Raw genomic sequence first — 14915 nt, 5'->3', positions numbered from 1 at the left:
TCTTTCTTCTACTATAGAAAAATGAACCATATATACCTGGATTGGTAGTAAAGGTGGTACTCCTCCTGGACTATTTTTAAAATCATGATTTAAAATCTAAAAGCAACCTAGTTGCATTTTCTCTGTGCTTTACTGTGAGGCTATATAATGGCAAGTTGTAGCTAATATGTCAATAGCATTTGTAATCTGCAATGCTTGTACGGTTGGGGAAAGGTATTGTTTCCTAAACCAACCAGTATCAAGCTATCGAGAAAATTTGTCTCAGAAATTACATACACTAGAGAAGTAAAAAGTGCACACATTTGGAAATTGTCTTATTTAACTGTTTGTCTAGATATATACAAATTGTTATTATCACAGGTCAAGATACAGGTGCACCATGCAAATATCTCCCTATCTGCACAAGCATTTTAGATAGCAGAAAATCCAGAGCAAAAACCTATTTTGGGGGGGGGGGGTTTGCATTTTGTTCCATGTATTTGTTCATTTTAAGCTGTATTTATGTTGCAGTGCTGGGTGAATTAGTCACACTTTTGCATTTCATCGCTAGAATCTTTTGAAGAAGTGTGGTTAAGAGATATTTTAAATAAGTAAAATGAATGCCATTGTATTATGGAAGATAATTTTTGTACTTATCTTCAAATACTTGAGCATGTGGAGCTAGGAAGCCTAAATGTGTTGGATTTAACCGTAGCTGAAGTAACAGCTTAGATGTATTGAGTGGAGAGGAGAAATCTGCCCTTGCCCTCCCTGAAATGATATCCATGCTTCCCTTTTGTGTCAAAAGAACAGCAACAACAATCAAGACCATGGAACAAAAGAAAAAGGTTAATCAACACAGTTGTGATCTGGATTGGGAGTGAGGAAGAAGTTGAAGAAAATTCCAGATACAGTGGTACCTCGGTTTACAAACTTAATTTGTTCCGGAAGTCCATTCTTAAACCGAGGCGCACTTTCCCTACTGAGGCCTCCCGCTACTGGTGCCCTTCCACCGTTCTGATTCCGTTCGGTTTCCAAGGCAAAGTTCGCTAACCGGAACACCTACTTCCGGTTTTGCAGAGTTTGTTCACCAAATAGTTCATTAACAGAGCTGTTTGTAGACTGGGGCACCACTGTATACAGTCTGGCATTTTGTGTTAATGAAAAAAAGGAAGAAAAATAGGAAGCTGTCTTATACCAAATCAGACCATTGATCCACCTAGCTCCAGAGTTTCAGTCTTTCCCAACCCTTCTTTCTGCATGCAGAACATGTGCTCTGACACTGAACTATAACCGTTTCTGATCATACCATGTGTAGTATGGCTCTATAAAGTTCTTAGTACAAACCTCAGCTTAGGTGTGAAAGCACTAGTAACTAGTAATACTGATATCTCACAACAGAGTCCAGTCCGGTCTTCCTCCAGGATGTTTCTCCTTGTAAGTAGCTCGAACAGGTCAATTAACCTCCCTCCCACCCACCCACCTCACCAGTTTCCTCTTTTCCTTTTTCAGCAGACATTCAACACCCCATGATTCTTAGATGCCACTGAGCATGCTCATTCCTCACTGACCTATTTAAGCAGAGACTTCCTCTTTGAGTTGGGATCCAACCAATGCCATTGCCTTTCTCTTGTTTCTCAGTGGCCTCATTAAACATGGGTGTGAGACACTACTATTTCAACATTTGCCTAAGTGTGGCTTTGCTACTTTTGTTTATAACTTGGAACATTCATGAGAAAAAAACAGGTCAAATGCAATGCAATTGTGATAATGTTTCATAAATACTTCTATTTTAGATCTTTCTTTTTAAACAAAAAACAAAACCTTTAGATCATGACTCAAGCCTCTTCTTTCCTTTTATTATACGTTTACCCAGAATAAGTTCTTTCTTCAACTCAGGTGCTTTGTTGCTGCAGCCGCCTCTTTAAATGACATCACCACAAGAGTTTCTCTCTACAAGCTTGGTTAAAACAGACCATTCAGGAATGACCTTTCCCCAATTTTAATTTCAACACTGTTTATTTCCCCGCACCCCAATAAATTAGGATTCCTTTGTAAATTGTGGTCCATCATAAATATTTAGCAGCTTCAATAAAGCAAAATTTACATCATCTGACATGCTTTCTTTAGGCAGTTTGTACCTGTAACACAAACCACTTTCACTGGTGTTTCTAAAGAGCAGTTAAGACTTCCTGCGATGCAGATACACTCATCACTATTCCATAAATCTATAGTTCTTTTGCAGTGACTAGTCTCATCAAATCCTCAGGATTCATTTTTGTAAAGCTGCCGTTGAATAGCTGATGCTCTCAACCCCCAAAGTTGATTAAGATATGTGCACAAAAAAATCTGGTGACATCATAATGTGGAAGATTTATAAAAACCGAAAATGCCCTCCCCCGATATTTAGTCAGTCTTTATATAGAGATTTATATAGATATATAGGTATGTTTGTATACATATGTGCATGATTCTTTTACGCCCTCCTCCCCCCAAGAGGTGTGAGCAGGTAATGATCAAGATTTGTGCAGATTAAGGGTCTTCATCCATCAATGGAATTTCTAGAAAATAAAAGAAAGAGTTAATTGGGTTTTAATAGTGAACTCTGTGAAGGGAGGACCTGAAATGTTATTTTGCTATAACATGCCATTAACAGGCCCACTGTTGCTAAGAGGTTAAGGCACTTTATGCATTGAGTCAGACAACCCATTTTTTTCTTTTACTTTACTACATAGCGACCTGGTGCAATTACAAAGTATGCTAAGTGGCCGCATACAAATCAGGCTAATTGTTCAAAGCACTTTGCAGGTGGCTGTGCAGTGAAGTAGTCCTCTGATTATTCTTTCCTAGGCCAGGCTAATTTTCAGAATGGGAATTAAATGAAGATTCAATTCCCCACCACCACCACCCGTTCAGCTTGTGTGCTTGAAGCCTGGCACACATTCATGACTAATTTGGAGTCATTTAATTAGTATGTTTCACGAAGCAGTTCAATGTGCAGAGGAATAAGAGGCCATGAAACCTTCAGCAAGCCAAATTTTAAAGATGGCCAAAAATCACATTGGCTGTGGAACCTATTCAATAATGTTGGATCCCAAGCGTGATCTTACTAGCTGGGGAAACCCAGCCAGATGGGTTATTATTACTATTAGTATTTGCTCTCAGCATAAAAGATGACTTAGCGTGTGTCTTCATTAGAGTAGGTGACCATGAAAATCTGCCGCTAACACCAGTTTGCCACTGACTCTAACTTTGAGCATTACACAAACCACAGTAAACTATACATAGCTCATTGAAATACACAGCTGGATGTTGAGAAAAATCAATATTACAACACGGTAATTGGATTGGACTTTCTGACAGAGTAACAAAAGACTAGGTATTTACTATGTTGAATTTTACTGTAATGTAGTGTGTGCGCTCATTACTAAAAAAAAGAAAGAAACACCAAGAAAAAAAGAACTAGCGCATAGGCTGATGAAACAGGGCATTTTTGGCTACTCTCATACTCCAGGCCCAGACTATAACTCCACATGTTTTTAAAGATGTGCCATGTACCCAAAAAAAACTAGCTAAGCTGACCTCCAGCAAATGTTCAGTCTTTTGCAGTGGGGAACACGTTAACCCTCTCCTGCCATAAAGGAATTTTTAGGCACAAATCCTTGGTAGAATCTGATGCAAGGTGGTGGTGAAACTTTGAGTTGTAAAGAATTTGCTGCTGCTGCTGTTGTGTTGGTTTGTTTTTTAAAAAAGTCAGAAGCAAAAGAGACATAGGCTGGAACAGAAAGATAGACCCAATATGCAGTTAGGTTCCTTCTCCAAAGCACAATCTCATGGCTTCTTCATATGGGGGGAAAAAACCTCTGACACTAAAACAAGCTCACATAATGTTCAAAAATCAAAATTACCATCTGCAATGTCAATGCTTGGGCTGGTTGATGCTACTTCCCCGGTGGTGCTATTGATAGCATCAGTTCTCTCTGAGATAGGATGTGCTCCCACTTGACACACAGAAGATGTGTACAAACTTTGAAGAAGTTCCGAAGAGCCTGAAATGCTGTCACAGGTATCAAATTCCGCCGGCAACCTGCCCAAGTCATCTGGCCCCGGATAAGCTGGAGGGTTCTGATCATCAGCCTGTAAAACATACCCCTGGCCAGCAGGGGACACACATCCAGGTGCCAAGGCATTCAATCCACTGCTCACAGCTTCATCGTAGGAAGGTAGCATCACAGGAACACCGTCCACCACCACGAAGTCGGGGCCACTGCTGCAATTCTCCTGAGCTCCTCTATATTGGAAGGAGAGGAAGAGTGTGCGTGAGTGTGTGTGAGAGAGAGAGTGAATGGCAGACTATCATCTTCCAGCAACGTATGAGGTTCACCACTTAGAAAGTTTTTAATAACCTGAAATTGAGGCAATGCATCATTAATATTTACTTCAAATGTGCCCAGGTATCTGTTCAGACCGATAGCCATGTGCAATTTGTCACAATAAGCTAAATAGCTCCAGCAAACCAGGGAAGAGGTGGGAGAAGGAAAGCAAGCAGCTGGGTGGCAAAGATAAGGAACTCTCTTATTCCTCATTCCGCACTGTGAACACCAGCCTACATTAAGATTCCCAGAATCACAAGTTAGGCTAGGAAATCCAAGGTTGGCAGTGAGAAAATCTCAGCTAACTTTCATGGTATACTGCATCTGTATTGTACATTAAGGCAACGGACACATCAATTGCGAATAGCAACTTTATTTACTTTTATTAAATTTGTCAGTTGCTTTATTTTGCCCAGGGCAACCCAAAGCGACCTGCAACTAAACAAATAGACAATAAATCCCACATGAATACATTAAAACCAAGAGGAAAGAGAAATACTTTAAAAACATCCCACCCACTTCTAAAAGGTCACAGATAGTTAAAGGCCAAAGGCCTGGTTATAGATGAAGGTTTTTGCCTACAGATACATAATGATGGTGCCAGGAGAATTTCCCTGGGGAGAGCATTTCACAAACAGGGAGCCACCGCTGGCAGCCACCCTAGTTTAAGATAAGAGGGTTGAAAGGACATTATTGATTTGCTTGTTCATTCAGGGCTTTTGTTTACCACCCTTGATGATACATATAAGAGAGTGGTTCGCAATGTTTATTTAAAAAGAATAAGGTAAAGGTAAAGGTACCCCTGCCCGTACGGGCCAGTCTTGCCAGACTCTAGGGTTGTGCGCTCATCTCACTCTATAGGCCGGGAGCCAGCGCTGTCCGCAGACACTTCCGGGTCACGTGGCCAGCGTGACAAGCTGAATATAGTGCATTAAAATCAAGTAAGGATTAAATACAGTGCCACACTGCCAACTACTGGGAGAAGGGGAAGGAGGAGAACATAAGAGAAAAGCGTTACTAACCTTGGAAGAAAGTGTGCCTTAAATTTGGTCTGGAACATTCTGGCAAGGATAACTAAGAGAAGCACCAGAAGAACACTGGTAGCAGTGAATGCCACAATCTTCCATGTTGTCAGGAGAGTTTCCTGTGTATTTGGCCAAGTTTGTTCTGTGGCACAAACGATAATGAAGAAGTGTCATGTTAGGTAATAATGGTTTAATACTTACTTTTCATTAGAGCCATAAAGGATCAGGGCCCAAATACTTTACAATCATGCAGATGACACAAAACTGGGAGGGGTAACTAATGCCTCAGAAAACAGAATCGGGATTCAATATGACCTTAAGAGATTGGAGAACTGGGCCCAAACTAACAAAATGAATTTCAATAGTGATAAATGTCAGGTTCTACATTCAGGCAGGAAGAACCAGCCCATATAAGATGGGGGACACTTGGATTGCCAGTGGAACATGTGAAAAGGGTCTAGGGGTCTTAGTATATCACCAGCTTAACATGAGTCAATAGTGTGATGCAATAGCAAAAAAAAAAAAGGCAATGCTAATCTGGGTTGCATCAATAGAAGTATAGTGTGCCAATCAAGGGAAGTAATAGTTGTGTTCTATTCTGCCTTGGTCAGACCACACCTGGAGTACTGTGTATATATAATATGACCTTTAAAAATTATCTGCATATAAACACATCAACATAACAACAACCAAAGCCAAAATACATGTTACATTGGTAAGATTGTGCACTGTTAAATAGGGGACCCCACCATTCCACTTCTATTTGCCTGAATGTTTACTGTCTAAACCAGGGGTTATCAACCTGGTCCCTACTGCCCACTGGTGGGCGTTTCAGGATTCTAGGTGGGCGGTAGGAGGTTCTACGGCACAAGCTGAATCCTCCTTCCATTGAGCACTGGTGGAAGGTAAGGAAATTTTACCATCAAGAAAGATGCATTAGTGGGCGGTAGGTATAAAAAGGTTGACTACCCTGGTCTAAACTTTCATGTACAAGTCAGGTTTTCAAGTTGTTGTTTATTACCTGTTTTGACACAGTATACTTGATATGACGGAAACCATTCTCCATACTGGCAGGTGATATATTTGTAATCATTGGTGAGAGTGTAGCCAGGATCACAATAGAACTCAACCACAGTCCCATGGTTGTAATGCTCGCAAGGCCGCGGGTGGCAAATGTAATCTCCATGAGTCACCATAGGAGGTAGTGGACAAACTTGGACACAAAAAGACCAAACATATGTGAGGATGAGTGAGGTACAACATTGCATGACCGACATCAATAAATATAAACTGAATGCAATGTTGGATGATAATCATAATTTATACCCCCGCCCATCTGGCTGGGTTTCCCCAGCCACTCTGGACGGCTCCCAACCGAATATTAAAAACACAGTACAGCATTAAACATTAAAAACTTTCCTAAACAGGGCTGCTTCAGATGTCTTTTAAAGGTAAGATAGTTGCTTATTTTCTTGACATCTGATTGCATGCAATCTCAATACACAAACAAGCTTGTGCACATCCCTTTATTTATGCCATTTACAAACCAATATATTAGCAAACTACAAGCCTGAGCCCTGTGCATTGGCAATTATAATTTTCATACCAAGGCAATAAAACTAACAAGACACAACCCAGCAGACTACAGAGCAATTTCTACCTCTATTCTCCCAGACATTATAGTGATTATTTTGAAATGGTTTTGTGGTATCTTGTGCTTTATTGCACCTATGTATATGATTTGGCACAAGCTTGAAAATTTATATGAGTGGGCAGTCTATAAATATTTTCATAAATAAGTAAGTAAATAAAATGAAGGTTGTTTTTTTTAATAGAAGAGGACTACCTAGGCATTCAAAATTCAGCCTTGACATCTCTAAAGTAGTTCAGGCAACAGAGGTTTATCACCTCCAGCTCTTAAAGACTACAGAAAGCTACAAGTACACAAATAATTATTTCAGGTGGAGGAAGGGGAATAGTAGTTCAATTAGTTTATTGGTTTCGATAAATGTTTCTATCCCTACTGGAACTTGCTATTTGTCTGTGGTGCAGATATACATACACCAAACATTAAATGCTTCCTTGGAACCACATAAAGAAAGAAAAGTTCAGAATACAGAAGCACTTCCTAATACCACCAGGAGGGGATGAATGCGGAGTGCAATCCAGCACAAGGTAGGCATATGTAAAACTCACTGAAATTGATGAAATTGATGAAGTGCACAGCAAAATACTCATCCCACTGATTTCTGATTTGTTAAGGAAACCTAACTTTCAATGAATTGTACTATACACCTGCAACAGATGTTAAGGACTGACCAAAAAGGTACATATGAAAAGAAACATCAACAGTTTTATATTTCACCACAATTAAATGTGAAGGGATAGCCATCAATGCATCACCATTTACACATTGCTCCAATCCACTAGCATTTCATTTATTTTATGAGGGTTATTTTACAAAGAAAAGAAGCAAGCAACAGGTGTCTAAATTGACATTTTGGTGTGCAGAGTATTATATAAACATTCACTAACACATCAAGTAAGGCAGGTAACTGGGATTCCTATTTTACGGATACAATTATTTGAATTCATAGTATTTTTACTAAATATAGTTGTACATGCAACATTAGGAGCAGTTTTGCAGCTGTTTAGAAAGCACTGGATAATTTAGCTCCATACCGTATCCACACAGACTCCAGAAACTCTCCATTTACTCATTGCTAAATAAAAGGTAACCACAACCACTCTCACTTAGATTAGGGCTTCCAGGCAAGAGGATAAAACTAATGGGCTGAATTCAGCCCTGGCGCCCTTCCTTTTACAATTTAAGAATCACCTGTTGCCAATGTTATATGCTGCATTAACCATATACACAGACTCAAAAGAACCTTTTTTTTTTTTTTGGTCTTAGCATCATTTGTGTAATGGATCTTTAGAGACTAGAAAGCAAATCCGCTACCTCAAGCCAAAATAGTTAACAGAACCACCCCCTTCAGATAAGTTCCAAAAGGACTTACTCTCAAGTAAGTGTATGATTGCACTCTTTGTGTCACAAGCTCTGCATGCTGAATTCCTGCTCCTAGCATTTTCATTTCAATAGCTGAACTTGCAGAATATTAATTTATTATTAAACAGCAGCAGGTGCCTAGTGCACTGGAGATAGATTTGGGTTACCTAAAAAGGGTCAGGCTCGGCTCCTTTCCAGGAAAGAGCAAATTTGTTCACTGTTTCCTTCCAACGGCTGCTGTGTTTGGATTTCATGCCTCTATTATGCAGTAAAGACCTACTGCATAGATATAAATAATGCACGCATCAATTCACAACAGTAGATTTCCCACAGAAATCACAATTCAGTAACTTCTCCCTATGCATCTACTTATATGAATAATGTATTTCAAAAGTAATTCCCTACCCCACCTACCCAAAAAAAGCACAACAAGACATTAAACGAACCTTCAGAAGAGCCTGATTGTAATGTGCAACACTTTCTATTCTGCATGCCCTGGAGACATGGCTTTGTTTGCATTTTCACTAGGCAAAGCTTTATAAATTATAATATCTGGAAACTAGAGCACATAATTCACACAGAAAGCAATATTCTACATCTTTTCCAAGCTGGACTCAACCTAAGGGAATGCAAGATGATTCATTAGGAAGGTCTGAAACGCTTTCCTTGTTTGGCTTAAAACAACTGCTCTAAATGGGAAGGAACCAAGGGAAAGAAACTGCTGATAAGCTCTCTCAACGAGCAAACCTCTCTGACAAGAATAATCTTAGCTGATTAGGGGACACTCTATTACCTGCTGTCCCTAGCCATTTCTCTGCTTCTCTATCTAAACATCTTTGCAATAGTGTTGATTTGCAAGGGTCTGGCATAGATAACAGGCTGTCAGAGATGTGTCAATACAGAGCAGTGATCCAACGCCAAGAAACATGAAAAGATTTTCCACCAGAGAGATTAACTACTTTAAAGAAGCAAAATTTCAAGCCTGCAGCAATGCCACCTGCTGCCTCTTCTGACATTCAGAAAGGCTCAGTGCATTCACCAAACTGTGAAAAAGACTCCATGAACTGAAAGTGAAGACACTAAACATACTTTTCCTTATTTTTTTGTTTTGTAACACAAGAAAATCTTTTTTTAAAAAAACAACACAAAAATTAAAAAAACCAACAACAATATTAAGGAACCAAAAACAATAGAGTGGAAGTAAAATGAACAATGCCACACAGGCTCGTTTGTCTATTAGGAATTTCCATTTCCAGTTTTTGATTACAGAACAGCAGTGTGCAGGGATGAGCTCCCACAATCACCTCCCAATGAAGCCCTACTAGCATAGATCAGCTATCAAGCCAAATGTCTTCAGAAGACTACAAGAGGAGAGTCAAGGCACACACTACAGTGGAAAGAACAATACTCTCTATCTGTGGTAACGAAAAGCAACAATTATGTTAGCTAGCGTGTTGTTATCTTTTGGAGAAAAGAGGATATGTGTGTATTTTGGACCTAGAACACATTGGAAACAGACACAAATAACAATATATACATTTTAAACAGGTACGGCAAATGCTATTTCTCTATTATTATTATTTTAAAAACAACAACAACCTCTTGCCTGCTGCTCCCCCCCCCCTCAAGTAAGGACGTGGGCCACAGATGAAAGAATAATGGAGCAGGTTTGAAATAACCAAGTTATCCTTGATTCAAATTGTACTTCGTTCTTATTGTAGTTACACCCATGGGAATAAAGGCTTTCCATTCACTCAGTAATGAATTTTATGCTAATGCAGGCAAATTCAGTCTCTTGCTTTCCAAAAAATCTGTGTGTGCACTAAGAGACGCATTGTTATATTTAAGCTCACAAATTGAGATATTGATATTTTAATTGATAACCTGCAGGCTCGCACAGGCCTTTTCAAAAGAAGTCAAGCAAGTGAGCAATTCTATGACTAAACCTTTTTAAATCCAAGCAGGTGCTGGACATCAAACAGCCTGTAATATTCCCAATTCTCTTCCCAATACGCCGTACATCAATAATGCTAGAAGACTGAGCCATCATCTGTCAAAGCCACTAAAAACATTACTGCTTCATTCAACATTATTAGCGTTAAGACCAATCTTTTGCAGACTATTAATTCAGAATAGAAAGAGCCGGTTAGGCGATGCCTTTGAGATAGTCCTGTGCATTACAAAACTTCTAACCTAACCAAATGAAGTGGGCCCTGCTGTGCAGAGTGCTTCTGCCCAGAGCTCTAGTCAGCTATGCTTTCTTTCATAATACTTATTTCCACCCTCACTTGAGTCTTCTGATTCACCCTGACACTTTGTATTGTGTAACACTGAGCATGCTCAGTCACAAGAATGCAAGATGAGCCTACTGGATTGGGCCAATGGTCCTTCTAGACCAACATCCTGTTGCCACAGTGGTAAGCCCTCCCATGTTTCCCAGTGGAGATAGGATATAGTTGGTCTGAGCCTTTTAAGCCATCTAAGTTTGTGGCCATCACTGCTTCCTTGGGGAGTGAATCCTCCATTGGGCTGAGGTTTGTTGTTGTTTTTGCAGCAGGGGGAGGGGGGCTGCCCCTTAGCCTGTACTCATAAGCATTTTTCAACTTCTACAAACCTAACCCTGTTTTGGCTACGTAACCTGCAAAAACCCTGAGCTCATTAGTAGCTCAGCGGTGCCTCCGGTTTACCAACAAAGGTCCGTATAGTTAAAGCCATGGTTTTCCCAGTAGTGATGTACGGAAGTGAGAGCTGGACCATAAAGAAGGCTGATCGCCGAAGAATTGATGCTTTTGAATTATGGTGCTGGAGGAGACTCTTGAGAGTCCCATGGACTGCAAGAAGATCAAACAGCCCCATGGACTGCAAGAAGGAAATCAGCCCTGAGTGCTCACTGGAAGGACAGATCGTGCAGCTGAAGCTCCAATACTTTGGCCACCTCATGAGAAGAGAAGACTCCCTGGAAAAGACCCTGATGCTGGGAAAGATGGAGGGCACAAGGAGAAGTGGACGACAGAGGACGAGATGGTTGGACAGTGTTCTCGAAGCTACCAGCATGAGTCTGACCAAACTGCGGGAGGCAGTGGAAGACAGGAGTGCCTGGCGTGCTCTGGTCCATGGGGTCACGAAGAGTCGGACACGACTAAACAACAACAACAACCTCGGGTTACATACGCTTCAGGTTACAGACTCCGCTAACCCAGAAATAGTACCTCAGGTTAAGAACTTTGCTTCAGGGTGAGAACAGAAATCGTGTTCCGGCGGCGCGGCAGCAGCAGGAGGTCCCATTAGCTAAAGTGGTGCTTCAGGTTAAGAACAGTTTCAGGTTAAGAACGGACCTCCGGAACGAATTAAGTATTTAACCCGAGGTACCACTGTACATTGAAAGCTGCTGCCTGCTAGGGCTGGTGGGAGAAAGGACAGGACAGCTTACAGCAGGTGGCGCCAGCGGTAGGCAGAACACACTGGACAGAGTAGTTTAAGTGGTGGTGAGAAAGAGGTTGAGGAAGGGGAGGGAAAGAAGCAGCAGCTTTTAAGGCATGAGAGGGGGAAGGAAGTGCAAGACAAAGGGCTAGGAGGTGGCAGAAATTGGCTAAAAGATGGTGCTGGGGACTTTTTTGTGCTGCATTGCAAGAAAGGAAGGTGCTGTCTTGCAGTGCTCACTGAAACCAACATGATCTTGTCGTGGTTCCCCCCCTGCTCCTGCTTTCAATGAATTCAACACCACCTGCCTCTCCAAAGTGGAGTGTTGGCTATCAGTTTCACAACTAAAATGCAGCAGTGATCGGTTGAGGCATCCTGCGTGAATTCTGATTTGGTCAGAGGCAGCAGTGCTTCTGAACACCAGTTGCTGGAAACCGCAGGAGAAAAGAGTGCTCTTGTGCTTGGGTCCTGCTTGTGGGGCTTCCTACAGGCATCTGGTTGGCCACAGTGAGAACAGGATGGTGGACTTATCAATGGGCCACTGGCCTGACCCAGCTGGCTCCTCTTAGGATTAGTCCTAGGCTACAATCAGAATAAGATAGGTGGATATATTTTTGAAGAGCTTCCTGTGGATCTGTTGTGGGAAGGAAATAACTGTGTCATCCTGACTGGCTAGGTGTTTCCAGCGTCAAGGAAAGAATCACAACGCTATTTTTTCTGAAATACAGTACATCCTTCCCTTTCCCTAGAGAGTAATGGGGCAGTGCCAGGTCAAGCAACAGAGACTCCAAAGCAGAAAGACATGCAGAGAGTGATCAAGACATGGAAGAAGGGGAGAGGTTAAGCTCTGGAGCGGGGGTAGGCAACCTAAGGCCTGTGGACCGGATATGGCCCAATTGCCTTCTCAATCTGGCCCACAGAGGGTCCGGGAATCAGCATGTTTTTACATGAGTAGAATGTATGCTTTTATTTAAAATGCATCTCTGGGTCATTTGTGGGGCATAGGAATTCGTTCATTTCCCCCCAAAAAATATAGTCCGGCCCACCACATGGTCTGAGGGATGGTGGACCGGCCCATGGCTGAAAAAGGTTGCTGACCCCTCCTCTGGAGAGAAGCGGGAGACTGATTGCTGCTGGTGAGCTAGTGCCCTTGTTGTTCTTATGAAAAAGCCACCACTGATATTACTGTCCCACAGACTGTAGGGTACTTGCCTAATCTATTACCCATTAAAAAGGGATGTATATTTTTTGTCTTCTTGAGAAGGTATCTAGGAGATAATGGGCCACTTTTGGTCTTCATTCTGATTTTACCAGGCATTGTGATCCAAAAGCATCTTCCCACTGTACAAAAGAAGCAGATGGCAGCAGAAAAAGCAATTCAAGTTCAGCAAGAGATCCGCCTGCATGGGTTTAGAACCAACCAGATAATCTATTTTATTAGCCGCGGAAATGCACAGGAGCCCTTGCTCCTTAAACCTTTGCTTCCTTTCGTGAGGTTTATCACCCTTCAAAAATGCTTTAGAGCCTTTGAATAAAAAGGCATTACATTCCTCTCAAATCCAGATTAGCTGCTGTATTACAATGCACTGGAAAACTGCTGCTCAAAATTCTCTGGAAATTATAGAATGCTTTTCAAAATAAGTCCTGCCTAACCTATTATCCCAAACAGAGGGACTCTTTCTTCCTGACAGATGCATCCAGCAGTTAATACCGAATTTTTTTCTTCATTCTGGTTTATCAAGTTTACAGTTCCATTCCTTTTGCCTCCAAGATTATAGTGCAAACACACTCACTAAGACCAAAACCTGTGATGCCATAGAATATTCATTACATATAATTGATAAAAACAAGGTCCATTATGGGATATTACAGATTTAGAAAATGCAATGATAAAAGGACAAAGGTTAAGGTTATGGAGCAAAATGTATGGAATTATTAATTGCTGTGATATTTCCATTAATACATATCAAAACATGGGTTCAAAACACGAACCTTGTTATTTCAAATGATGTATGGAATGGGGGCTGTGTACAAACTATATATTTAAAGCACATGACTTCCTCAAAGACTTTTGGGAACTGTAGTTTGTTAAGGGTGTTGGGAATTGTAGCTCTGTGGTGTGGTGGGTAAACTACAGTTCCCATGATTCATGTGCTTTGAATATATGGTGTGTACACAGCCTGGGTGTGGCAAAATGTCCCACATCAAACACTAAGTTTTGTTGATGGTGGTACTTGACACCTGTCAGACTGAATCAAATATACTCAGGAGTGGATAACAAATGTAAAACATCAAATGATGTATTTTGATCATAATCTAAAATAATGGTTTTCTGGACAAAAAGCTTTACGCAGCAGAGCTTCATAATAAAATTAAATATATATTTGTCTCTAAAATAAAAAAGATTCATTTTTTTAAATGTAAGTACTGTATATAAAGTCAAAATGTGTTCTAATCAGTTTTTTCTGTCCTTCTAAGCAGTGCAGAATGTTATTCATGCAAGCTGTTATTCATTAAGAAATAAAGCAGAACAATTAAAACAAAATGTACATCTCTGTATTAAAAAGTGCTACCAGAGCCATGAAATGGGAATCTCAATTTAAAATCTCAATTTATATTCCAAGCAACCTGGGTACAAGATTTGCATCTGAATACTCATTCAGGTGTGCCAAGGCAAGTTGGAATATCCTTGCATGTGAGACTGATGCTCTGAGTGGGAGAGAGATATTATTCCACAGACTGTCCTAAGAAATACAACATCCCTAATTAAAGAATTGATATGACTGCATTGCCATATTTAGTTGCCTCTAGCACAAACATAATAACAGTAGCAAAATCTAAACTACTGCCATGGTATTTTCTGTTATTTGACGAAGTACTAACCAACTGTATAGAGGTATAAGAGTCTGTACTGGCTGTGTGTGAGCTGAATAAATAAGATGAATAAGGCAGATTCAGTAATCTCTACCAAGTCTAAATGTGATGTCAGTACTCCCTACACACACACACACAAACAGAGAGAGAGAGAGAGAGACTCGTTGCTATACTTGTATACTGTTGTGAATTTGTGGGTGACAGACCTTTTACCCTCTGGACCCAGAAATTTCC

The 14915-nt window shown here is 40.7% G+C and overlaps 1 protein-coding gene across 4 annotated transcripts in view; it reads right to left on the bottom strand.

Moving 5' to 3' along the window:
- Positions 1-452: 452 nt before the first annotated feature.
- Positions 453-14915, bottom strand: part of SUSD4 (sushi domain containing 4) — a 78258-nt gene continuing 63795 nt past the window's right edge. For all 4 annotated transcript variants that reach the window (XM_053383081.1, XM_053383082.1, XM_053383084.1 and 1 more), the window contains 4 exons: positions 6399-6590; positions 5375-5519; positions 3888-4270; positions 453-2540 (listed from right to left, as the gene is read on the bottom strand). In XM_053383081.1, coding sequence (XP_053239056.1) covers positions 2512-2540; positions 3888-4270; positions 5375-5519; positions 6399-6590 — 749 coding nt within the window. In that variant the 3' untranslated portion in view covers positions 453-2511. The remainder of the gene's footprint in view (positions 2541-3887; positions 4271-5374; positions 5520-6398; positions 6591-14915) is intronic.

The sequence above is a fragment of the Podarcis raffonei genome, chromosome 3 (genome assembly GCF_027172205.1).
Source record: "Podarcis raffonei isolate rPodRaf1 chromosome 3, rPodRaf1.pri, whole genome shotgun sequence".
Classification (NCBI taxonomy): Eukaryota; Metazoa; Chordata; class Lepidosauria; order Squamata; family Lacertidae; genus Podarcis; species Podarcis raffonei.
The sequence above is the reverse complement of the archived record's forward strand: the minus strand, read 5'-3'. Positions and strand labels throughout refer to the sequence as shown.